The sequence below is a fragment of the Drosophila kikkawai genome, chromosome 3R (assembly GCF_030179895.1).
Source record: "Drosophila kikkawai strain 14028-0561.14 chromosome 3R, DkikHiC1v2, whole genome shotgun sequence".
Taxonomy (NCBI): domain Eukaryota; kingdom Metazoa; phylum Arthropoda; class Insecta; order Diptera; family Drosophilidae; genus Drosophila; species Drosophila kikkawai.
Window position 1 is genome coordinate 12,268,876 of NC_091731.1, and position 26,995 is coordinate 12,295,870.

At 44.1% G+C, this 26,995-nt stretch overlaps 2 protein-coding genes across 3 annotated transcripts in view; one reads left to right on the top strand and one right to left on the bottom strand.

Moving 5' to 3' along the window:
• Positions 1-26,995, top strand: part of timeout (circadian regulator timeout) — a 72,258-nt gene that overhangs the window by 38,157 nt on the left and 7,106 nt on the right. The gene's annotated exons all lie outside the window — the stretch shown is intronic.
• Positions 890-25,749, bottom strand: 2mit (leucine-rich repeat-containing protein 2mit). Of its 2 annotated transcripts, XM_017164782.3 has the most exons (5): positions 25,601-25,749; positions 24,269-24,681; positions 9,867-9,986; positions 8,230-9,810; positions 890-5,122 (listed from the first exon to the last, which is right to left on the bottom strand). In XM_017164782.3, the coding sequence occupies exons 4-5, from the start codon at positions 9,211-9,213 to the stop codon at positions 2,672-2,674; spliced, it is 3,435 nt and encodes a 1,144-aa protein (XP_017020271.1). In that variant the 5' UTR covers positions 9,214-9,810; positions 9,867-9,986; positions 24,269-24,681; positions 25,601-25,749; the 3' UTR covers positions 890-2,671. The 2 variants fall into 2 exon arrangements, with proteins under 2 accessions (XP_017020271.1, XP_070143181.1); XM_070287080.1 differs by lacking the exons at positions 24,269-24,681; positions 25,601-25,749 and having other exon boundaries at positions 8,230-9,880.

Sequence of the window (26,995 nt, forward strand, 5' to 3'; positions counted from 1 at the left end):
AAAAATATCCTAAATCTTGGCCAGCTGGCCAGTGTCATGAGCAAAAAGTCGCCCAAAAAGGAAACCTTCATTAAATTTGACAATGCTCGAGGACTAAACCGGACCGGACTCTGGGTCACTCAACGCCCACCGCACACTCCGCTCTAGGGTTTCTTTTGTAGGCGATTTTTGTGCTGTGCTGGCAAGCTGAAAATAAAAAGGTTGCCCACCACCGCAACTCTCAAAAAATGCCTCCCACTGGCTCTACAACAGTTCGACACTTGCCCACTTGGAAGTTCCTTAATTAAGATTTTGTGCGTCCTAGCAGAGGAGGACGCCACTCGACTGGAGATGGAGACGGAGATGGAGACTCTCCTCCTAGCCATCTAATCCCACCCAATCGGGTGTAGGTTGTTGGTCAGCATTACTTTAATTGTTGTTCGGAGCGCTTTGTCGAGCATTTCGCTTTTGTGGCCGAAAATAAATCCTTCTGAATTGCTTAAGCGTACTTCGCTCGAACGCCTTTCAGCCCCCTGCTCTCCCATCAAAACTTGTATCTATCTACACTTGAGGGAAAGTACTAGTTCGAAATTCGGGTTACTAAATTTTAACTAGTTTCTGGTAAAGTTAGCAAGAGAAAATACAAGTACTTGGGTGTATTAGGATCAATTTTAAACTGACAAAGCGTAAAAAGTTACTGAAGAAATTTCAGACTTCTTCGTTAACTTTCAAATGAAAAATTGTTATTAAAAAGTGTATTTATACTAAAACGGAATCAGCTAATAGAACTAAATTTAAAACTGATATTCTGGTTAGTTATATTCTTCAGATATTTCAAATTTCTCTCATTTAATCCTAGAATTATGCCAAAATACAGCAAAAAGCTCTTAGATATTTTTCTGAGTGCTCTCTATCCAAAATCTAGCTTTCTCTGTTTCACTTTCTTCGACTGCTTCCTGTTGCTGTCGCCGCCTGTGTGCACGCGCCTTCTTCTTGTATTCCAATTACAAAGCCACAAAAAGTTGAAAAAGCTGTGCAATGACTGTGGTCCGTCCTTCAGGAGGGGTCGCACTCGCACTCAAACCATCCCCAGCCCAAGCCCAGCTCGGTTCCGTTCAGTTCGGTTTAGTTTAGTTCAGTGGTTGGGGTCGCAAGCGAGATTGTTGCACAAGTTTTTATCGTGTCTTAATGTAATTGTTGTGTTCTCGGTTCGTAAGACGTTCCCCGGACCATTTTGCCACCCTTGGAGACCCAGAGGCAGCCGCGTGTCCTGTAATTTGATTTGCTGCCACATTATTTTGATGTCCGTTAGATATACGTGAACGCGAGGCCCCCAAATAGTTTTACAACATTTCACTTTTGGCGTGGCGGATTAGATGTCTGGCCATTTGGCTGGATTTACACCATATGTTGTGCTGGTCAATTTGTAAAATGAGGTTAAGTGCGGGCTGATTCCCACCCTCGCACATCTTCCAACCCTCCACCAATGGGCGGGTGTGGAGAATGCTAGATGCCAGCGCAGATAGCCCAACACTTGGCCGACCGACCGAAGGGTGAACTTGCCGGAGGGACAGAGACGAAACTTTAATTAGATTGCAATTTAAACTCGGGAATCTGAAGCAGCTGGCAAAGTAGGTTAAGTTGTAGTCAAGCATCGAACATCGAAGAACAGGACGAGGGCTTAAAGGATTCTCAAAGCAAGTGGCAGAGGCTTGAAAGGTGGAAAGTTGGAAGAACAGTATATAAAATAGGTGCATCCTAGAAGCCCCAATAAAAAGTCTATTTAAAATTCGAAAAGCCAATTTGTTGTGTCACAAACAATGCCCACTTATGAGGCCTTCTCTCTGGCCATATTGATTTTACTCTCTCAACCAATTCCCGGCGATTTATCCGCCTTACTCAGCATCTGCCGCCACAACTTGTGATTACTGAATTGGGCCTGTCATAAACTAAATTGTTATTTAATACTTGATCGATATTTCATTTTTATATGCATGACTATCAAAACACTTAATCTTGGCAAACGGACAGGCACTTATATAAAGTTAACTGGCGGCCCGCACACGGCACTCGGCCAGTAAACTGACCCAAATACGACCACAAGATGGACATCGACTCCACTCCGTTGGCCGGCTCGAATGGCTCGTAAAAAGTTTGCTGGCGTTGGCTATTTGGCCGCCTGTCTACGCTCGTCGCCTTGCCAGGCTACACGCGGCGTATACGTAACAGAAATTTATGACAAATTGTTGCTGCTAACCGAATCGCTAAGAGGTCTGCAACGTGTGGGCGGCGGTAAGGCATCATAAATCAAGCCGGGGAGCCAACTTGAAATAATATATGTTCTGCTGTTGGGATATATATAGATCTTGGCAGCCATGTTCTCAGTTTCCCGGTTTCTAGTTCTCTGGAGAGTTTTGAAAAGTTGCATTTGAATGAAAGTGTCTATTCTGCTTATATATGGCTTGAAATATTTATGGGGTTTATTTAAGCTGAACTTTTGAAAGCGTTTCAAAGTTTTTAAAGTGGGGTTTTAAATGTTTTTGAGAAATTTAGAATCAAAGTGTTCTCTAGTTTCCCAACCCCGTTGCTAGTTGGCTTTTTGACTCATTTTGCAGATGACAGTTACCGGGCTTTTCCCTACTCTATTTCTCTACTGGAAGGGCGCGTATTGTCGCTGGCCGAAGACGGTTTGTCACCAAAGGCCCAGCCTCCGCGAACTAGGGGCCATCAGCCTGCTGCTCACCGATTTAATACCGACAGCCGTCGAGGACGCAGCTTCCGCTGTCGTGCCACCCAAATCAGTGGCAGCCATTCGATCCGCCCTTCTGGCGGAGCCGTTGACGGTACTCCTGCCGCCCAGCAACTCCATGGGCAGGCTAGGCATGGCGGCGGGCGGACTGCTGGGCGCCATTTCTATGTAGTAGCTGTCATCTCTGCTGGGCGAGTGCAAACTGCTGCGACTGCTGCTGCTGCCCGAGGTGGTGGACCCAGCGGAGGAGCACTTGTCCGCCAGCGAGGCGCAGTAGAATTGCTGACAGCGCTGTTGTTGTTGCAACTCGCGGGCCTGGAGATTGTGCAAAGGCGAGCTGTAAGGCGCCTCTCGCCGGGTGCTGTGATGCCACTTGTGCAGGCGGGCGGGATCCCCCGTGGAGTTTAGGGATCCCTGATAGTGCAGGAAGCTGTGGACATCATCGGTGTCGCCAAGGTGCCGCTGATGGTGCGGTCGCAGGTGACCGGAGCGATTACCTCGCTGCCAGGGCAACTCGCAGCGGTAGACATGCGCCAGGCCCGCCATCAGCACGACGAACAGGATGCAGGCCACCAGTAACATTACGCCAGGATGATTACCCGTCAGATTGTGCTGACTCTCCTCCCGCTGATCCATCAGGTGTTCCGGCTTCGATTCGCTTTTGAGCTCCACGTAGGCCTTAAGCTGGGCAAATGTGCTGAGCTCCTCCAGAGAGGCTTCCCTGGGCGTGTTTACACTACTGTGTTGATGCTGCGGCTTTACAGATGTCGCCAAGGTACTATGCTCCACTGTATCTGTCGCTGCCACTGCCACAGACGCCGCTTTTACCGCATGTTTGGTGCTGTAGGTCATCTTCTTGATGCTCAGCGATGGCTTCTTTTTGTGGCTTTTGGCCGGCGCCTTTGTGTCGCCGTTTATTGCTTCCGCCAGCCGCTTATCAGCCGCTGACTGGCGCTTTTCCGGCTCCGTCTGCAGATTCTGTTGCTGGCTCGAGTCCAAGACGGTAGTATCCGCGTCCGCAACCGAATTCGCGTTAGCATCCGCCACGGTGGCCGTGCCCGGGAGCAGTAAATGCTCGGCATCTACCAGCAGGACATCGCCCTTGTGCATCAGCAGCGGCGTGCCAATTAGATGGCGATCCTTAACGTGCAGCTGCAGTGTGGCATGCTTGTGTGTCGGTATCGGTGTTGCTGTTGCTACTTGACCGGATGTGTCGCTCGTTGGGTATTTTAATAAAGTCCCCTGTGCCTTATCGGCTGGCATTTTGTCAGATTTTTTGCTGGCCAAAATTGTTTGTGGCACTTCAATTGCCGTGGTAGCTGTTGCTACCACTGATGCTGCTGTTGTTTTTGTGGCACCGCTAATGTTCGCTGGCTGGCTGGAATTTATTCCTGTTGTTGCCGTTGCCGCGGTGGCTGTTGCTGCTGGCATTGCCAAAATGGGATCTGTTGTTGTTGCCCCTGTCTGGACCAAACTTGGCAAGCTCTCGGCTGGTCCAGTTGTTGTGTTCTGAGCTAGCATGCCAGGGACTTGTTGTTGCCGCCGTTGCTCTAACGAAGTTGTTTCTGCTGGCCGCAAAGTTTTTGTGGTTAACGGGGAAACGCTGTTGCCTACTGATTGCATTGCTGTTGGGGCAGGCGATGTTGCTGTTGTTGCTGGTTCTGCTGATGTTGCAGGTGTTGCTGTTGCTGATGTTGCTGTGGGGTCTGCTCCCTTTGACTTTTTCACTTTTGGCATAGTTCGCTGAGTTGTTGTCGCTGCTGGTGTTTCTGTTGCCCTGGAAACGCTGCAGCTAGGCGGCCTTGTGTCATTTTCCAGCTTCCTTTCTCCGCACTTGGATCCGCTGAAGTTCTCATAAAAATCGTGGAACTGCAGATACTCTGCCTTGAGGTCCCTCTGCCCACCGTCACCCCTTGACTGAGTAACATCCACTGCTCTGCAGGGACTGGCCCACTCGGCAATGGCCAGCAAATCGCTGCATTTTATGGGATTGTCCTCCAGGAGCAGATCCCTCAGCTGGGGAAGAGTGTGCACTATGGACTGGCTTACACTCTCCACGCCCGAGGATTGTAGGTTGAGGGTGAGCAGCTTGGGCATTGACAAGGCAGGCAGGAAGATCAAGCGGTTGCCTGAGAGATCTAAAGTCTGAAGATTCACCAGGCCAACAAAGGCTTGTGGGGGCAACTCCATAATCTGATTGTGCTGCAAGAACAGGTGCTCCAACGATGGCGGCAGGCTGCTGGGCACGCGCATCAGCAGATTGTGATCCAGGAAGAGGGACGTGAGCAGCTCCAATCGGCCCAGGGCATCGTCCTCCACTTGGGCGATGCGGGAGTGCGAGAGATCCAGGTATTGCAGCAGGGGATAGCTGTCCATGTCACCGCAGTTGATGGCCTGCAAATAGAATATATTATATGTTAGAAAGATTTTATATAATTTTCAATGAAATATTAAAAAAAAAAATATTAGAAAACAAAATACGAAATTTAATTATTGAATGCACAAATTGGCAACGAAAACTTTTAAATCCCTGTCTAGCCACTGACTTTGCCGGCACTCTCAAAGTTATTGTTCTGGGCGAAAGTCTGGCGAAATTTGATTAGTGACTGACAAAGAGGGAAAGTGCGAGTTGCATGCCCGGTCGACATTGTTTAAAAATTAACTTAAATCTGCCATTATAATTACTTCAAAGGACTCGCAGCGCTCGCGCTTGCCCCTTTCTTCAGCGACTGCAATGCCCGGGAGCAATGCTCGTCTAGCGCCAAAGTAAACATAGACGCGACTCGTTAAATGAGAAAGTGCCGGCCTGGCAGCCAGGCAACCGACCAGGAAGCAATCGGCCCAGACAGCCTGCCGTCGTCTCTGTCCTGCGGCACCGAATAAAAGTAATGAGAGTGTGGTGGCCCAGCTGGGAGGAGGATTTGCAGTCAGCCACCAGCAAGCAGCCACCAGCGGCCCCTAAACGCCATAATTTGCCATGAAAAGGCTGCGTGTTGACTGCCGATAAAAGCAGTAGTAGCAGTAGCTCTAGCAAAAGGCAGTTGGCCCTGCCAGGCCCAGCGAACAAATTAAAATGGCTTGGCTTGGCAACAAAGGCGCCCGGGAGCAGTGACGAGCCACTCCAGGAGCTGCGGAAGCGTCTGCCTAGATAGTTGGCTATACACTCAAAAAATGTATGGTAATGAAAGCAAACTAGATATAAGAATTTTTACATTTTCAAAAATTCTAATGTGGTTTTTTAGACAAATTAATGTTAATAATAGTAGCTTTTGCCTTAAAGTTTTTATTAGCTGAAATTGTATAATATGAATTGGGTAAGGAGACTTTTATTCTAAGATGATTCAAATGATTTATCTACACACTAAAAAAGGGAAATCATTATTTCGTGGTAGTAAAAACACCTACACATTTTTAGCCCTGTAATCTTTCCCTTTTAATCGAAAAAGATAAATTAAATTGATGCTTTTTAAAGTGTACTTCTAATTCCAGCTCCTGTCTCAGCTGCACGTTGGCTGTTGGCTTAAACGTGATTATGCTTATGCCAATTACCCTTATTTTATTAATGCCCAGGCCCGGGCTTAAGCTCCGGCTCCATCTTCAGCTCCTGCTTCTGCACTTGCTCCGGCCTGGGGAGCCTTTGTCTCTGGCCCTAAACAGCTTACGAGGCGGCATTTTTGCACCTTTTATGGCTTCCGCCATAATCGACTGAACGACAAAGGCAGCCAAGGTAGCGGCAATTTATGCGCCGCATTTGTTTGTCTACACTTGAAGCCGTTTAAGGATAATGCCAGGATACCTGCGGACCTGGGGCGCTTTATGCTCATAATGCAATCGGGATTGTCTATTTTTGTGCCCTTATAAATCTGTTTGCTCTGCCGCTCTTTGTGTAAGTGTTGGCAATTCGAGGAGCCACGCTAATCTGCAGCTCGTGTTGCTGCTTATGTCAATCAGGCTCACGGGCCCGGGTCCGGGTCCGGCCTCCCCACAACGCAGCTATATTTTTCCATCCTGTTTACCCATCCAGCTCTTCTTTTCCTATTAAGACTCGAGTTGAGCGCCCATTCTATTATTTTCCTTTTGTTTTCCACTCGCATTTGGCTGAAAAGTGAGAAGTGCACTTTGCTATTCCATTGTGTGGCCACATTGTGTCTTAATTACGTTCTTAACTGGACTTGAGTGGCGTGTCCTCTTAGGCGGACTAACAGCTTAACAATGCCTGCAACTGCCACTCAGGAGAATTCTTTCCTAACGGACCTGGATATTCCTCAGACGGCTAAGACTATTATTTGCCGGGGATTATTAGCTATAATATCTTATTTCATTTCGTTTACTTAACTTTAACTTTAATTAGAGTAAAGTTATCAAGGCTAGAGACATTCCTTTTAAATTATTAAGCTTAATCAGCAAAAAACTTTAAAGTTTATTCACCTTTCTTAGGTGCAAAGAGATGGCTGACTACAAAGTTCAAGTACTCTAAAACCACAATTTTTTTTTCCTTCTTCAATTTCCTATATTCTTGTTGAATTTCCTTAAATATTCTTGAATATTTATAGCCATAGACTTGGTCCTACATCATTCAATTACACCTTTTGCCTTGGCATATGATTAAAGGCAGCTGCCTAATTACAAGCAGAGTCTATTTATATCCCTATTGTCAATTTATCCCCCTTGTATTAATATTCATTGAACTCTCCAGATTTGTGGAAACTTTTTGGCCTTGAACCCCCCACGCACAGATTAATATTCATCCCCTCGTGTTTGCTAGCAAAATCGAATGACGAAAGAATCAATAATATAAATTTCCTCTTATGTAATGGCTCCCAATGCTAAAATTAACAGCACATAAAATTTTCCAGCCTCCTGCGAAGGCGGAAGCGAGAGAGAACTCCGGACAAAATGGCGGGGGCGCAAATTTAAAAATAACAAGTGTAAATCATACGCGTGGTGAGATTGCCTTGCGGTTGCTCCGTTGGCTGGTATGCTGACGGCAGGCGGCAGGGGGCTTCGGGGTAAAGTGGGTGTTGGAAAACTGGGGAGGGGAAATTCACGGGGCCAAAGGAAAACGCACTCAAGCACGCAGCGAAGCACAGGCCACATAACAGATGCTAATTAATGGTGGCTGCGGCAAAGGGAGCTGCCATAATGGAGCTGTAGAGGCTGAGTTGGCAACTGCAGATGCAGGATCCGAAGCCAAGGACAAAGATGGCAAGTGTCTGTCGGGAATGTGCCGTTAATTGCCGGCAAAAGCGTCGAATTGCGGTTCATTGGCTCTTACAAGACCCTAAGAGTTGGTAATTTATCGATCACAGTGTGGAATAATTTTAGACCTGTTCCCCTCCATATATTTCACACCTGTCTAAGCTTTAGTTATACTAAGACTATGGATTTTATTAAAAGAACAAATTAAATCAGTTAATTTTATTTATTTCTTTTAATAAAAGCCCAAATCAAAACAAATTTACTAAAATAAATTTAATTATAGCATAGATTTTCGTACTCACCTTCAACCAGTTGTCGGAAAGCTTCAAAGTCCTCACTGATTGAGCCAGGGCTGCCGGCACCTGGCACAAACCAGTGCCGCTGGCATCCAGCTCCTTGAGACTCCAGGAGGCTACGAACTCCTGCATCGCCACGCCCACTTCCGGATTGTAGGCGATCGAGAGGCTGACCAGATCGGGTATACCCTGCAGAGCTCGAATGGCAGAGCCACTCAAGCGATTGTGTGACAAGTCCAGATGCTGGAGATTCGGTAGTGCCAGGAATGTCTCGTAATCGATATCGGAGATGTTGTTGTGACTGAGAATAAGCGTTTGCAACTCCAGTAAATTGTAGAACGATTCCCGGGAAATATTCAGCAATTGGTTGTGGGCCAAGTTGAGATTCTTGAGTTGCGGCAGGCGCTGAACGAAAAAGTTCGTGGAAAGTTGTCGGAATCGATTGCAGGAGAGATCGAGTGTCACCAGAGGTAAAGAGCTACTGGAGTCGGCCAGACTCAGGGGTATAACGCTGAGGGAATTATTGCTCACATCCAGTTGCCACAACTGCTTGAACTTGTCCAGGCTAAGACTGCTCAGTTGATTGTCACTGAGATCCATGGCTGTGATCGCCTGGAGGTCGCCCTTCCACTGACCACCACTGCTGTTGAAGGCTCTCAGATCCCGATGGGTGAGATTCAGCTTGTTTGCCGGGGCATTGAGCCCCAAATCCCTCTTGTGGCGCTTCTGCTGGTATCGCAATTCCCCCCGAAAGCTTGCCGGCTCGTTCTCGTCCCGCAGCATTCGGTGGATGCTGGGGTAGCTCAGACCCACATCCTGCTGGGACAGCTGCTGCTCCTCCCACTCGGCGGCCGAGCGCGAGGACGAGATGGGCATGGGGAGGTCGACCAGCTGGGCATTACCGCCCACCACCACTAGCCTTGTTAGCAATGTCCAGGCCAGGAGTAGGGCCAGGCCTAGATCACAGTGTTGGTTCACGATTTTCACCATTTTCGCCCCACTTTCTGTCGTCGTTATTATTTTTTTTTTTGGTTGGGTTCTTGTATTTTTTGTTGGAATTAATGGGGGTTTTTGGGTTTTTTTTCTGGCTTTTATTTCACTTGGAATTTATGCTCGGTACGTGCGAACGTTTAACGTTCAATTTTGAATATGGCTGCTGGCTCATTCATTTCCTCGTTCACTCGTTCATCCGTTCGTTCGGCGGGCTCTCCTTTTCTGGCGGCGTCACGTGCGCGCCTTTTTGGCCAAACATGTGACAAGTGTCGGCGACAGTCAGAGGCGGATGTTGCCCGAGGGCAATGGCTGCGTTTCCGGTCGGCCGGCCATTGCTCAGGCTGCTTGTTAAAATTTCATGGCGCACCCCCTCCGAGTGCTGAAATGCTGAATTTTTAATTAAATCAACTTGATCATTCTATTCCGGGTCGGTTGTCGGTCGGTTGGTGGCTCGTCTGCTATTGTTTTCCTTTTTTTCAATTCAGCACTCTGCAATTGTTTTACAATTTTAATTGCGCTCCTTTGTGTGTTGGTTTTTTTTGTTCTTGTTGTTGTTTTCGTAGTAATTCCAAGTTTTCTTTGGCGGGCTAATTGCTGTTGAACAAAACGCAACTCAACTCGAGCAAATGTCAATTAAAAAGCGAGCATACCCGCCACTCCTGTTGCTGTTGCTGTTTCGTTTCGCCGTGTTTTTAGCCAACTGTTGTCACATTACAATGCCAAGTGCTCCCCAGTCGTCGCTGTCGTCGTCGTCGTCGCGTGCTTAAAATCTGTAATAAAACGTGAAAAAATTGCTTGTAATTACGCTCTCGTTGGGTGTTGTGTGAATGCAAAATGTGCCAAAGGTAAAACTTGCTTTTCATTCGCTGTCTGTCGGTGCCCTCCCTTTGTCCCAATTTAATTTCTACTTTGGCTTTACGACTTCAAAGCGCCCTGGCAGTTGGCTTTAGTGTTATTTTTATGTTGATTGCAGCTAATGAAATTATAATTTCAACACGATTTTCACCGGACGGGCGGAGAGATGCCCTCCAAAGCCTGTCAGCCGCATGCCACTAAGTCCCGGTAATAAAGCCCAGCCCCCGACATGTGTGTGAGTGTGCGTGTGTTTGCCATAAATCATTTAACTGGGTCATTTCATTTCCGGCGTAGACAAGCGACAGGAAGGCCACTCCGAGCAACCCGACTGTCAACTGACAACCCACAGCAGCTGGCCCCAAAACGACGCAAATTTGATTTACTCATTGCCGGCCTAATGACGCTCGAATGTATGCTATGCTCCCAGGCCCAGCCTCTGCCCCGCCCCCGTCCTTTTCTGTCTTCTTTCTGTACTACTCTCGGGAGTATTTTCGGTTTTTTCTTGCGGGCTTTGGACAACCCAATCCGGATAAATTAATTTGTCAATGTCTAGTTAAAGTCGAGCATGGCATTTTGATAACCCAACAGCCAAGGTATAATAACTTGTTAGGGCAGATTGCAGTGCATTGATGGATGGCTTAGATGGGTGATTGGAAAGTTAATAAATGCTTTTATGATTATACAGTATCTGTGAAGATTAGTTTGTAAAAGACAACTTGAAGACTGTGATTTAAAAGCAAAATATCAATCATTTTATAGTTAGAGTAATAATTTCCCATTACAAAGTTGAAATACTCAACGAGATTTCTTTCTAAAATACCTATAATCTTCACAAAAATTTAATGTATTTATATTTTAAAGATATTTGCATTTTATATTAACGTTCTGATTGATAACTAACATTATTTTAAATAGGTTTCCTATTAGAGAATATTTTCTTTGCCTCTTGAGACATTTTTCCATGGAAAAGCGCAATTTTAAATCATTGATTTCGTCGAATTTAACGCTCAAACTTTCCACAAATTTAAGATGAAAATACAGCCATATATTAGCTTTATTTGTCGATGCTTTCCCTGCCATTACACACAAAAATGTTGAGCCACAGACATACAGAAAAGGCCCTGTGCCTGGTTTACGTTAAATTTATTGACAAATATCATCAAGGAGCTGGCGTTTCATTTCATCTGCTGCCGTTTGCTTACATAACAGTAAAATTTGGGCCATAAGTTTGGCGACATCCTCCCGCAACGCCCCTTCTGAGCCATCGTCCCATTCAGTCAGATATTCAGACAGGCAGATGTACGCAAGTCAATTGACATGAAAGTCGATTTCAAAAACCAACAACAAATAGGGGAAATATCAACAGCAGCAACAACGTGAGCTGTCTGTTTGCTTGGAGAAGATTGACGCAACCCACTACCGCTTCCCGCCGGGGTGTCCTTTTTCAGGAGGGGAAAGAACTCTTCAAGGGGTGGGTGTCCCCTTGTGCTCTGTGTGCTTTGCCTGTCAGTTTATTTTATGCCAGCTTGAAAATAATTTGCAAATTGCTGTGCCATATTTTCGCCGTACTTCTGGACCGTATTTTATGATCAGGCATTAGCGAGGGTTGATTTTCAGGAATTTGTCAGCGACTTTATTGCATATTTATATGACAGTCCTCTTACGTTTCCCTGCTCCCTTGAGATGTCCTTTAAGCTGTGTATTTTCACAGTGCATATTTTTGTTGGTTAATCAAATGCTCAGCACAAAGCAAATAACTTTCAGTGCAACTATACTCAAGGATGGAAATGCCAGGAGTGCACAAAAGCAAAGCAAAAGTGCAGCAAGGAGGAAAAAAAACCTGCACTTGGAGGGCAAAATAAAGTTGGCAACCCGATTTGTGTATGCTCTTTCAGGAAATATTTAAATATTCTCCTAAGAAGCGTTCTTAAAAAAGTTTTCTTTAAGAAGAAAGTTAAGACTGTAAAGCGATAGAAACAATAATTTCAAAAGTAAATTACGATCATTTATAGTTGAATGCAGACCCTTTCCTTTTCCTATATAAATATTCCTTTCACATTGCACTTAGCTTATAAATTGAGCATCTTGCTAAAAAGGGTACAAAAAGCGAGCTGCTTAAATAAAATCCCGGGCGCACTCATGGTGAGCTCCGAAATTGGATTTCGCAACCCCGCTTCTTTTCCCCGAACACCAGCATACATCAGTGATTTATTCTATACGTATTTAGATGGCCCGAACTCGAACCCGCACCCGTATCCGCGCCCTTGCCCTTACCCCTGCCCGAATCCGCATCCGGTTCCAAACATGGCTTTATCAACGGATGCAGATGCAGTTGACAGCAAGGACAGCCATATGGCTATCCCACCCATTCAATTCCACAGCCCATTCCATCCGAGTCCACCATTGCATTTCATTGAGTGCTTGAGACGGCGGCGGGGCTGTGCTTCTGCTTTTTGCTTCAGTGGTGCGCTCAATGGTGCAACAAAACACACACAAAATTGTATCTATGCCCGTCGCGGCTGGCTGCATTTTTTCCGACACGCTGGCGTATACGTAATGCGCTGCACTTACTTCTCCGGCGAGCTCCCTGCTTTATTTGTATGGAAATGTTACTGCTTTGTGCGCCCGGCTTTTCTTTGCTCAGCACGAACGGCATGTTTATTGTTTAAGTGCGCTTCCTGTGCTTTTTTCATGCATTTTTCTCTGCGCTTTCCTTCTCTCTATCCCTTTGCGTCCTTCGTTTGGTGTAGTTTTAATAAACTTCCGCTTTGCCCTTAACATCATAGAGTTCGCCTTGTGTGAGCTTTCGATGCTGGCGTGGCAGGTCACTCAGGAAAAAAATAGTTTATTTTAGCAAGAGTAAAATTAGAAAGAATTTTACTTTATATTGTAGAAAAGCCATCCATTAATTAACTTTTTTACAGCTTTTTTTTAGAGCTTTTCTAACTTTAAAGATATATCATTGTAAGAGAACATTTCCTTTAAAAGTTTGCCTTGTTCTAGTCAGTTGGCTTTCTGGCAGTGTAAATTCCCGGGGACAGCGTTTGTGCCATCCTGGTGAATCCTGCAAGCCAGCATCTGAGCATCTGTGTCAATGTCAGGCACGTGCGGGCACGCGGATATGCATGTGGGACTTAAACTGCTTGGAGGTTCTCTGGCATCTTTAAGCAAAATGTCCAACACTTGGCGAACAATTTGCCACGACACTTGGTCGATTTTCAGCCATCGATTTGCTTTTATTTGCTGCGCATAAAAGTTTTCAAATTAAAGTTTATTTCTGGCTTTCGACTGTCAGGCTGAACGAGCTGGCAATTTGGCAGACAGGCAGCAGCAGTAGCAGCCGAGACTGACTGAGATATTGGATGGAGATGAATGGAGAGAGGGAACCGGAAAATATTGGTCTTGGCGGAAAAAAACCATATCGATAACGAAAAGCCGTGGAAACGGCTGAGGCGAAGACCCCAGGCCCACTCGAAGGTGCTCAGATTGAGCCTCCAAATTGGTTTCCTTTCGTGTTTCACCAAAAAGTTTGAGTGGGCTTTTTATGAGCATTTACTGGGATTGGCTGGCCAGGTTCGCGAATGTTTCTTTTTCATGTCTTTAAATTTGTAAATGTCCAAGTAACAAGGGTTTTATGTTTTTTTTTAATAAATAATATATAAACAATTTAGTCATTTATGATTTTTAATATTTTATCTATTTATTTAAAGTCTATCAAACCCAGCAGATAGGCCTTGCAAGTTTCTTTTAAAGCTAGAATTAAAGCAAAAAAATACGTAAACGACTTTTTTGTAATCTAACTTTATCCTTGGGCCATTAATAAATGCGGCCTACCAAGCATCAAAGTTTCAAATATAAGTATAAGGCTTTCATATCAACGGGATCTGTCATTCCCATCAGCGGGAGATTTTCCGGAGGCACATGTCATTGACTTCCACTCGTATTTTGCCGCCATGTTGTTCTCTTTATTAATGCCCTGCGGTAAAAAGGGACCACTCACACTCGTATTTCCCATTTCCCGCCCACCCAACACCCAACACCCAAGCAACCAAAAACACATAAGTAAAATCTATAATAAACTTGTTCTTGTTGTTGTTGTTGTCAGTGGGTGAGTGTGTGGGGCTTTTATTGTTTTATTTGTGTGCGTCTTGCCAGGCAAGTTTTTTGTTTTCCTTTTTATTTATTCTTTTTGGTAGTTTTCCGTCTGCTTTTATTTGTTAAATTGTGTTGTGAAAAATCGCTGAAGGCTCAGGGCCGCCACAACAGAGCCGGGCCCCTTGTGTATGTTTATTTGGTTGCTTTTCGTTCCGTTTCTTTCTATTTTGATGCGCAGTACTTGTATATAACTAGGGTATATATTTTGGGCTTTAAAAAAAACTTTAACAGGGGTATATATATTTTTTTGATTACCCTTAAAGATACCTCATAGATTAACAACTTGTAACTAAATCCCTAAAATGTTCTAGGCAAGTTTTTATTGTTATATCTTATGGATAAGACATCCTTATAGGTGTTTTTCTTTATTTGAAATGAATTACCGGGTATTTTTATAGTCGTTTCCATGGGTCCATCGCGGTCTCTCCCGTTATTTATATATATTTTTTTTAGGTTTTGGCCGTTTGTGTGCTTGACTTCGTCTTGGGCTTTATTTTGGTAGCCCAATTTCGGTTTTGCTCGCAGCAGCTTATCTGGCCAGGGACCTTGAATGCGGCAGAACCGCTCACCAAACAATTCTTTTTAACAAAAAAAAAAGAAGAACGTTGACTCAGTTGGGATTGGCAATGGGGCTGCACTCATTTTTATTATCTAACTCATATTCTTAACCCCTTTGTCGTTGCTTAGTTTGGTTGCGGCAAAGCTTTTTATGAAATTGAAAAACTTTTTCAATAAATGCGCATAAATTGTTGACCCCAACTCCCTTTTACCATTGTTTGATTTCGCCAAGTATCTCCATCTTGCCAGCTCATTTTGGCAGCCTCTTAACTTGGAATATTACTCGTGGTTAATATATATACATATATGGAGTAATGTCCAGCAAGTATGAAAGCCAATTCCACTTTGGGTCAACAGCCGTGCGTCTGTCAACAAATTGTGCGCCTGACAGATACTGAAGTGGAGCTGCCCCGGAGCCAGGGGCACTCATATTTCCTTGTCCGGCACATAAAGTGACACAATGATTTTCTAATAATTTGCCAAATTGCCTTTGGTTGACCATTAAATCTGAGATACGTGTCTGTGTGATAGCCAGATTATGTTCACACAGATACCCGCTTCATACACACGCCCCCACATGTCTGAGAGGCCAGCTAGACAGGATTCCTCTGGCTCGGACATAACTCGAGACTTCTGGCATCGTCCTGCCACTGTGCCTCGAGTGTGGTGTCATCGAGTTTCCGGGCCCTTTAAGCCGTGGCCCTTAAAGCTCCTTGCCTTTGCTCAACGGGCCGCACAGAGAGTCGTGGAAATAAATCTGTGACTAGTGCAAAATCAATAAGTTTCCTGGCTGCTGTTGCTAGCTGGCTGGCTGGCGGGGATGCGTTTTCCTCCCTTCCGCCCTTTCAAGTGGTTTCATATTGCAAAGGAAAATCGAAAAATAAAACTAAAAAGAAAAAATGCAGCCAAAATCTTCTCGGATAGGATGTCGTTAGCTTGGCCCAGAGCCATTGTTCTCTTGTCAGAAAAAGAATTTAGTACCGAAGCGAATGGTACTCTTGAAAAAATATAAAGTATATTTAAGATAAATAATTTTGAGATGGCTCCAATTGCTATGAAAGAAATTAACAGAGCTTTGCAATAATCGATCATATTTGTAGTGTATTAAATGCTTGCCAAAGTCTGTAGTTAAGATAAAATATAAATGATCAAAATAATATTGGTTTTACTTATTCATTCGTTTTAAAGTATCTTAAATGAATGAATTGTCCTTATCCCGGCCCCCTCGACCTCACCGAAACCTCATCCGCAAATTTCGTCTGTTATTTTGATTGTGGTTGTCAACGGCGCTTGTTGGATGAGCAGCATCCTCCTCCTCTCTCCCTTCTCTATGGTTGTGTCGTCAACTTTTGGCATTTTGTGTCTTTTAATTTTCATAGCTGGCGGGCGCTCGGTTGATCCCCTGACAGATTTGCTGGCTGGCAGCGTGAGTTCCTCCTTGTTTGCCTGGCCAACAAGTTCTCTGTCATTGATATGGCAGCAGCGCTTTGGTGCTCGTCGGTTGGGTTTTTGCAACTGGCACTGCGACTAATTCTGGAACGGAAGCGGAGGCGCAACTGCTTTGACAATTAGCGCATGTGTCTGCGCATAAATCTGCTGATGGGTGGCAATTTATCAGGCGGAGCGAGAGGGCACTTGTCAGTAATACGCGCCATTTACATTAACGCACATTACGCTCAATTTTTCGAGTATCAAATTATGGCAAAGCTCTGGGGCTGTTTTCTCCGAGGTTTCGAACAACAAAAGGCAGACGGCAAACTTTAAATTTTTACGACATCATTTCATGGGCCACAAGGCAGGACGAACCCCAGGCCGAGACAGAGAACAAGACCGACAGGCAGACCAAGAACGGGAACAAGAGAACCCTTAACGATTGTTGTTTTCCCCGCTCAACTTCAATGATAATTTGCCAGCTCCACCCCCGCTTTGTCGAGGTCCTGCCAGTCCTGGCAAAACGAAAAATATTACACGCATAACTGTCGTATTTTTTGTGCGTGAGTGGGAGTCGTCGTCGGCCCTTCGCCTTCGCTTTTTGTCTTTGGCGCTGGAAAACAAAAATTAGGCCATTAAGGCATTTACCAAATGCTCCGTGTCCTCAACTGGCCTGGCTTTGGTATTTTCTCTAAACAGGGCACGGTTTTCCAGGGCTTTCCGGATTCTTGGGGGGCGTCTTTTTGTGAAATTGAAATTAATGTGGCGGAAATCACAAGTTGAGCACGCAAAGCGGCCTGGCAAGGGTTCACAGTTCGGTTCGGCAATTGTGCCGCTTGATATATGCTGGTAATTCCCGTTGTGCACCGATGATTAGACTGGCAATTAGTGAATTAGCATACGAAATATGTATAATGTGTTTCGAATGAGACAACTGAGGATGGTCCTCAGCGAATGGGGGATGTAAAACCCTAAAATAATTCGTTTAATAATGAAACAACTTTAAGAGAGAACCAAATATGATTTTTATGAATTTCTAGAGTCGCTAAGTAAATGTGTATAGTTGAATTTTCATATTTTTGGCCTTATTTGAGATTATTTGGTTAGCTACAAATCGAATCCAGAACCATCAACAGCCATTGCTTCTGGATTGTTTTCGTTGCTCCGCTGCTCCCAACATGCCCCCAGGCCCGGCTGAATTATTAAGCAATTTTTCATATTTTAATGGCAAAACATTTTGCTCTGGCAGTCGAGAATGGAAGAAAAGAGATGAAAATAAAAGAAGAAAACTGGCCAAAGTTTTTAATTTGTTATGCTGCTTGCGTTGCCCACGCCTCCTTTGAATCGCCCGCCCACTTGTGCTGTGCTGCATTTCGCATATTTTATTTCCAACATTTATTGTGCGCCTTTCTCCGGGCCCGGCATTCATTATAAGCCATAACAATTTGACCGTGAGGCATAAAAGTGTCGAAAGTGCAGGAGTGGGCGGGCGTTCGTCCTGAACCAGTCAAGTGGGCGTGCCACGAAACTTTTGTTGTCCAACAATGCCAAGGAAACAGTTTAAACAACCGAGCCGAGTTATGCGAGGATCGCTCACAAAAATGTAAGGCAAATTATGCGCCGTGAAAGTTGGCAGCGAGAGCGAGTCTTAACTTTATTTGATGGCCTGGCATTTAATTTGATTTAAATTATGAATGCAAGCGAAAGGAGCTGCTGCCACTTACGATGTGGCAAAGTGCAATCCGTAGCCTTATGAATGCCTCGTGGAATATCCTTTTGACCCGCATAAATAAACGCGTGCCGGCGGCAGCCTGTCCTTCGAGAAGACCGAGGGCGAGAGAGAGAGATGCTAACCAAACTTATAAATCCCAGATATCCTGACCTTAATGCCACGCTGAATACGAAATGATGATGTGCGTCTGTGTCGGTGTGCGAGTAACCGTGGGAAGCACTAAAAGCCAAAGCCAAAGTGTGAAAATAAAAACAAACAGCATTGAGGCAGCTGGCAGATAGCAGCCACCGCAAACGAAAAGCAAGAAAAAAAAAAAAGGCCGGGAAAATCGATGCGAAAGTGTTTGCTGTCTAAAAAAGTTTTCTACACACTCACCGTTCCCTAAACCCACACCCTCAGCCATGCCCACAGATAGGTGCCTGGTGACTTGTAGGTGGCGCCCCCGGGTGTCCTGAGCTGTGATGATGCCAGGTTAACTGTGCGTATACGTAACGCAGTTGAGTGGCTGCTAAATATTTTCAAGGATAACTTTACACAACCCACTCATACATGTGCATACGAAAGGAGGATATGTATGCGACCCGAAACTTTGTCGCCCAACTGCTTATTGTTTTTGTTTTTCGCTTTTCCTGCCAAAGGATTAACATTCGTTAGAGGCGCACTCGAGAAAAGGGTACAGAAACGCTAGATGCATCTAGAGAAATCTTTTGAAATTATAAAAATTCATATTTAAAATTAAAGGGAATAATTTTTAAGGAGCAACTTAGGGTGTCTCCTTTAAAGAAACATTTTTTAGAATCGTTTCTTTATAAGCTATAAACATTTCTGATACATATTGTGTAAATCCGCCATTATTTCAGTGTATGAATATGATATATCTAAATGGAAAGTTTCTAGCAACAGAGCAAACTTTAAAGCCAATACAGGATATCCGAGGGCTCGATTTCCTCGCATTTTTTTTATGGATAGTAGCTGGAGACCTTGAAATGCGATACGCTCGAGGTGCCCAACTACTACTTTGCATATTTTCACTATTTCTCTTTCTGGTTTGTCGCTCGGATACGTGACTTTGCATCTAAGGGATCCCCAAAGGCATAGAAGATAAGGTGCCGAGCACGGAGAAAATTTAAAAAACTAAAATATAAAGCTCTTGGGTAATTATTCTCCTGTGAAAGCCCAACGAAACCCAACCGTAGATGATGCAACATGCAACATATGCAGCCCCTCGGCAGAATCCAAGGCCTGCCGTCGGTTTTATGACATTTCCGATGAATACAAAATGCTTAATTAAACAGACGTCGCGACACACAAATTGCGATTTTCCTAGAAAATCCTGCCGGGTCTCCGCAGTTTTCCCCCCCCACCGCCTGATTTTTCGCCTGTTCTCGGCATGTGATGACACGCATAATTTATTCAATTTCCATGTCTCTGGGTGTGCGTGTATGCGCCCTGAGTTAAGGTTTTACGCGTCTCTAATGCTTAAATTACACATTCAGACACACACACGAGCACACGAGCACACACGCACACACTTGCCGCAGTCATGTGCGACATTTGGTTCGCAGGACTTTTTGCCAACGTTTTGTTTCCCACTTGGGCAAATAATGATCCCCAGACGGGGGTTTTTTTCTGTCCTCTCCATTCTCGTTGCGTATTTACTGCAAAGATTATTTGCACTGCCGTCGTTCCCATTGTGCGATGCTGATGAAGGGGAATAATGGTGATCCAGAGGGGCCTTCGGGTGGCATTATGGGGGCAAAGGAGGCCGCCTCTGTGTGTGTGTGTGTTGTGTGTCTCAGCATGCGGCTGCTTTGTATACAACAAATCACTTTGTTGGCGCAACACTTTAATGTCGGGGATTAGGCATTAAGGTGAGATTTCCAAAAGTGCCGCATCCAGCAGCGTAGCCAAAAGGGGGAGCTCAAATTGTCAATGCAAATAAACATATTTCACCTTAAATCGAATATAAATCTCTGAAGGTTTGGGTATATTTTGTTTTAAAGTTCTTTTAAATATATTAGATCTTCCGGAATTACAAGTTTTTTCCAGATAGTTTGTAGAGTCAAATTAAGTATTATTTGATTATTTGAATTCTAGATTTCATGGCTTTTATTTGACGCTTCTAAATTTATGTCTTCATCGGCAAGCCTTGATATTTTAAGTTAAATAATTTATCTAAGAAAACAAGTTTTACTTTTATTATCAGGGTTTTCTGTACAGTTTTTGTTTTCGCATTAAAATAACTTGTTAATTGTCCAAGTACTTTAAAACCAGTGTTATTTTTAGTGATAAAAACTTAATCTTCCTAGAAATACCCTCCTAGATATACCCTACGCACCTGTAACGCTCTCTGCTAAAACCTTATGTTTATATATATTTGAGTGCTCCATTTGCATTGTTAAAGTCATTTTGCTGCTGGCAAATGTGTCTGTGTGCTTGCGTAAGTGCAAGGAAATGTGTGGGGAGCGGAAGTTGGTTTTTGGTAATATCAACCTCATATGCCAACTGCTTACCCATATTTGCACTAAATACGTACGAAGTTATGCACACATGCCGGGCAGGGGAGGAGGCAATATTGAAAAACTATGTTGACACAGTTTTGGGAACATGTCAAGTGGGAAAGCTGAAAAGCTTTTACTCGGCAAACTTAAGCCAAAAGTGAATATTTGCCCCATATCAGAAGTGGAAGTGATTGCGCAATGAGTTCTTCATACAGACAGATCCAGGTGAGTTGGTTGGGGGCTAAGAGACTTGAACTCACTGGCTGCTAATTATAAATATTTGTACATCCAGACAAGTTTTCTCATTGCAATCAGGAGAGTAGAGCAAGTGTGGCTGGATTTTTAATTCGCAATGCAGTGAGTTTAAGGTAATTGCTTTACATGCTTTCAGGCTGGGTGAAGTAGAAGTTCTAGAGAAGTAATTGGTGCTAAAATAGGGTTTTCTTGTATCTTCTATAATAGAAACTAAGCTTCTTTACCTCATTTCTCCAGCAATAATAATAACTTTAGTATGCGAATTTTCCATACACAAAAGGCTTATTTCAGAGCCAATTTAAAAGGCATTAAATTTATATATTTTTTTTCCCGCTTGCATGAGTTTCAGTGCCATGAAATGGATTATTAAATGTGAATAGAACATTTCCTGATGCTTCACTGGCTCTCGATTGCCTTAAATGGCGGCATATTTGTGCAGACTCAGCGTGAAATATTTGCGATGGATAGACAGCTATCCATTTGCCATTTTCCGCTGTGAAGCGATCAAAATCAGTGTGTAATATTTTTCGCTTTTTTGCATTCGCAAAAATGTTAAACAATTTAGCCGAATTGGGGGGTGGCCTTCCGGTTTTCTGGGTGTTTTCTTTTTTTTTCCAGGGTGTTTCTCTTTTTCTGGCGGGAGTGAGGCATGGGCGTGTGTCGCCCATCAACTGCAAATTGCGCACGCAAATTGTCTGCCGCCGCCTCATGCCACCGTGGCGTTGTCTATTTCGCGCCTGTAAATCGTAAATCAGCGCAGATTATTGCTGCTAGCCCCAGCCCCGGAGACCCAACAGCTCACAACCATTTACTTTTGTATCTTTTGCCTTTGCTGTCTGCGTTTTTCAATTTGGAGCAGCTTAAAGCGGCCGCCGTCTTGCAGCTTTATCAAAGGCCGTTCTTCTTCATAAATATGCAAATTGTCTGGTGCCTTTCTCGGCGTTTTGCTTCCGCCACTGCCGATCTGCCCTTACTGCCATTTTCCAGTCCTAAATCGGATTTACTTTCACTGGCTTTAAGTTTCAGTCGCCTGTCTGCGTGCTATCTGTCTGTCTCTGTGTGTGTGTTGGGAGGAGTCCTTTGTAGTCACGAAAATATTTGATTATTCGCTGCCGCACATGGATGGGTCTACCCCATTTTCCAGGGACTCCATTCTCTTCGCTCTTCGCCCCCCCGGGTTGCAGCTAACGACTTTGATTGCCACGAGACGAGGCACGTGATTGCAAGTGCCCGAGTTGGCCGCAAACAATGGCATCCCTGGCTTTTTGTTCTCTAGAGGCCTGTGAACTCAGCAAGCCCTGTAAACCTGGCCCATCTGGCACCGCTTGTCTCGAGTGCTGCGGTTGCCACCCGCATCACTCATACGCACTGTGGTTGCGGAATGGCTGCGGATTGCGTGATCTTATGGAAGTACTTGGCAGACAACACGGTTTTGTATTAATGATTCATGATTTGCTATGTTTCAGGTATAAGTATTATTTAATAATTACAATTGTTTTTAAAGAGATAATCTGGGGGATGCTGGCAGCTGCGAAATTTAATTTAAACATAAACAATTCCATCACGTAGCCGCTTCATCAGCTAATTAAATAAATAATAATTGTGCTGCCAATGGAAACAATTCCCATAATTCCGACTTGCTGCTCCATGCCCGGAGCCTTGATTGAAAGTCAAAATAAATTGAGTTGGCTGTGTTTTTGATGTGATATCAGGTTACGATGCCAGGGTGTCTTGCTTCTTAACCGCACAAGAGGCACTCACCCGCTCGCTCGCTCGACACCCGGGCACCCTTAATTGGGGCGACCTCCTCTGCCAGAAGCGAATCCTCGAAGGTTGAGGGTGCGTGTGCTATCTGCTCTGAACTGGCGGCAATTTTGCTGCCATCTAATTAGATGTTGTGGTTGCATTAATTGCCAGGAGCTTGGACTTTATGACTTTCCCGGGGAACAGGTAGAGATACTGGGCAAAGTTTTATTGCCGTGGCAGATAAAAGGCGAATTAGCGTTCGCTTAATTTGGCACTTGACATTTTGCCAGAGCGTAAACATACTCTCTCTGTGTATATATATTTATGTGTATTGAGTGCGCGGCATAGTGGCATCTATATATACCGATTTGCTCTACGCTTTTGGCCCGCTTGTGTGCGCAATATACTCGTAAATAAATAAATGGCCCACAGGAATTTCATAATACTTTTGCGAGCAGCTTTGCATGCATAATTCAGACGTATGAATTTCATGTGCCGTCGCCCGGACAAAGCAAAAATCAATCAAATTAAACTGAAAATGAAAATGAAAATCATAAAGCTCCGAGCTCTCGAATCCTCAACAGAATTGCGCAACAGCGGGGATTGCGGCTGGGACTTGAGCAAGATTTCTGCCGGCCACATTTCCATAGTTTCCCCAGTCGATTCCGATTCAGAGCTCACAATTTCCCAATTTAATTATCGATAGGTAGAGAGCACCGAGTATAAAGTTTTGAATGCCTGCCGGCATCAGGGAGTTTCTGTTTTTGTTTCCATTAGCATTCGCAAGTTTGTGTTAGCTTTTGTTCGAGTTTAAACCCCTGACCTCTGTCCTCCCAGGAGCCTTGGACTTTTGGCCAGAATTTGCATTCTGGCCCCTGCATTTAGGCCTGAATTTATCGAATTGTACAATTGACTTGCGTGCCGGCCACAATTGTTCTATTCATCGTTAGTTTCCAGTAATATTTGATAGTGTTGTGGTTGCAAATGGTTTTAATTGGGCAAATCGAATCTAAAAGCGACCAACTTGACACAGACAGTAACCAGTTGACCATAAAATGTCAGCTGTTAAATAAATTATCGGCCCACTAATTAATTTCAATTCCATTAACAGAACTCAAAAGGATTTTGATTTGAGTAATTTTAATTTATATTTTAATTGTGTGGCTGGGAATCGTTTGTTCAAGTGCCAATAGCATTTGATTTTCTTTTCTTGCAGGGCTTTATAATTTTCAGACACTATAAATTATATAAATTCTTGTTCAGTAACAAAAGGCGAGTCGTTCGAGACATGATTAATATAAAAATAGTTTATATTTGATTATAAGTAAGGGTATACAAACTTCGAATACCCGAAATATGATTTCTTGCTTGTTTACTTTTTAAATTCCTTTTTGTTGGTTAACCTGCCTTATATAGCTTTTTTGTTTTATTTGCCCAAATAATTGCAATTTATGTTTATTTAGAGAGGTGTTGTAAATTAGAGAAATATTTAAGTGGAAAACTTTTTCAATTTTCGTCTCAGCCTGCTCATAATTATGAGTTCTTAACTACAAATCAGGCTGGCGAAGGCAAAAAATTGTCCGGCAATTAAAGCGGCAAATTAAAAACTGAGCAGCGGCTGCCGCCAGATGAGCAGCAACGGAGGAATGTGAATGAATTAGCTCGATTTGCATGAAAATTTCATAAATATGTAAGCCGGACGACAGTGGGTGCTGTGCTGTGGTGGCTATATAAAATCGAGGACCGGGCATAAAAAGCGGGCGAAAAGCAAACAAAATTGCACAGCCCCCAAGGTACGAGTAATCAAAGCAAAAATTACCTAATTAACATAATCCGCAGTGGCCAAATGAGGCGGCTCCTGCTCCAGCTCCTGCGCCTGCTCCCGTTCTGGTTTGCCTTCTTTTTTGTTTTGCTTTGTGGCGGACGAAGGATGAGCGTTGGGTGGGCGTGGCCAGTTGGGAGCGATGTCGTCTGGCTTGGCCGTTGATTAGCACTGCCTTTTGCTCTACTCTCGCAGCTCGGGACTAGTCTTTCGTCTGTCTGCGTAAATCCTCGGTGATAAGTTGTCTAGGACCTGATCCTGTTCACGTTTCCCTCGTTCTGATTAATATGCAGAGACGTTTAAATTTCGCTTTTGCTCTGCTCCGCTTTCGTTTCGTTTTGGGTTTTGTTTATGGTTAATTCACTTCGCCTGCTGTTTGCTTTAAGGTTTTTTCCCAAACACTGGATGCACTGCAATTGGATTTTTCACCGTGAGCTTAACGAGCTGGCTTTTACCTAGTTTTTGGCAGGTGAGCGGAAATGAGCAGATCCTTGCACACTAGCACATTATGCACACTCCAATACACCCGCAAACACAAACACCCACACACCCAGGCACAGGCACACACGCATGCAAAGGGCTGGCGGAAATGCGGGAGTTCGCAAAATACTATTTCCGGGAGGGGGCGGCGGAAACTATAGAGCTCTAGAGCAAAAACAACAGTTTCAGGGCACAAAATTATGCAATAAATAATTTTATTCGGAATGTAGTAATAATAATAATAATGACAGTTATTTCTTCACAAAGGTTATACGGAAATTAAATTTATTTTATATATTTTTATGTATAAAAGAATTTTAAATATGATTCAAATCTGTTTCTGTGCTTGGTTGTTTCTATTTTTTATTAAAAATCTACATGTAATAAGCTCATCTTTTTTAGCATCAAAATCAAGCTAAACCAAATATTTCTTTCCTTTTATATTTCTACAACTTTTTAATTATTTATTTAATTTATAGTTAAATATATTGACTTAAATTCAAGACAGATATCAAACAAACCCTAGAGTATGCTTTTAAAGCCCATAAAGCTTGAGGAAATCCGTGGAAGTCAACTCCAAAGAACAGTAAATAAAATATGATTACACCAAAATAAGGAAGCCGAAACTAAGCTAGTAGAATGAGAGATGCCAGAGTGCTCCTATCCCAATCCCAGTTTCGACGCCTTGCTGTCTGCCAAAAACAAAAAACAAAAAAAAAAATAATACAACTTTGACGTTTCGCTTCTGCCACCGGAAGTTGGCTTACATCCCACATCCCACTACCACACATGCACACCACTCAAAAGGCACGCAAAACACACAATTAAGAGCTGCTTGATCTGCGCTACCTGGTCTCTTTTGTTTTATGTTTAATTCGCACTATTGCAATTTCTGGAGGCTGTTAGTAGTTAGTCGCTTGTTTTTGTGGCCTCTTCACTCGGCACTTGGCACTTGGGGTTTTGGTTCGGTACGGCGCTGTCACGAGTCGCGTGTCCTGGCCTCGATGGATTCAGCACTAGACTGAGCTGCTCTTTCGACCGGGACATGCTTTTAAGCCAGCCTGAGCACTTCGAAATTCGAAGTAGGCAAAGGGCGCCTGCGCGGACTCTCTTTTTGTTATCAATCGTCGCTCTTTTTCGGGCTTTGCTCTTCGCGTGGCATTGCTGAGTCCTGGCTGCGCTTTGTTATTATTTTGTTTATGTCCCTGCCAGCAGGCCGTCTGCGGGTGTGTGTGTGTGTGTGTGTCATCACCTGTTAGCATTTGGGAGTCCTTGAAATCCGGCTCAGGCTCGAACTTACACAACCTGAGCCACCGAAATCCAACCGCCCGCACCCGCACCCGGTTCAGTTAGCTGCTGTCGTTGACAGTGTCTTTGCCATTATGTAATAATCACAAGGACACACACGCACACGTGTTAGACTTCAAATTAATTGCTACCCAAAAGTATAGGTATATCCTGTGGGGAGGAGTCTCTAGTTGTGCATGGCAGGACATTGTCTGCTGCTGACCACAGACCAAACACCAAGCACGTTCCCGTTTTTGCATGCTACCACCACCAGCCAGGAAGCCCACAGACCCTCTGGCATGAAGGTCAGTCGAGGAGGCAGGTGAGCTGACATGGAGCTGGCCTAGGTGGGGCTCAGGTGTACTTCTGGTCCTGTGCAGGTGGGGGAGACGCGCAAGAGTCACACATAATGACCACTGGCCAGTAAAGTGTGATGCGCAGCCAAAGCTAAACATTTTATTTTCCATAAATATGTGAACTTGAGTACCTCTTAATATTATTGATTTATCTTGTAATGGGTTTTTAATAGTTAAATCTTTATATCACAGGATTACTGTATATAATATAGTATTGTAAAGTAGATTACCTATAATAGTAGTTCACAAGAAAATTCACATAAATTCAGACCTACGAAGCCTTTATTCTTCTTCCCAAATTTCCCATACTTATTTTGGCGTTAAACCAGCCACCTTTCTTTAAACACTCTTCAGTGTGAGTTCCGGAGTGCCATCATGACTTCCAGACTCCCATTCTGTTCCTGACTACCCATGAAGTTACATCAGCAGCGCCGTAACGAGGTTCATGTTTAATGGCCGTGCAGTCGCAGCCTTTCGGGGAGAGGTGTTGTTGTTCAGGAGCAGGAACAGGACACGAACTGGGGCTATATCCATAGTCCTGTCGGGGGGTGTCGGGGGTTGCCAACAAATGCAGCTACAAAGGCAGCCCAAAAGACATGCA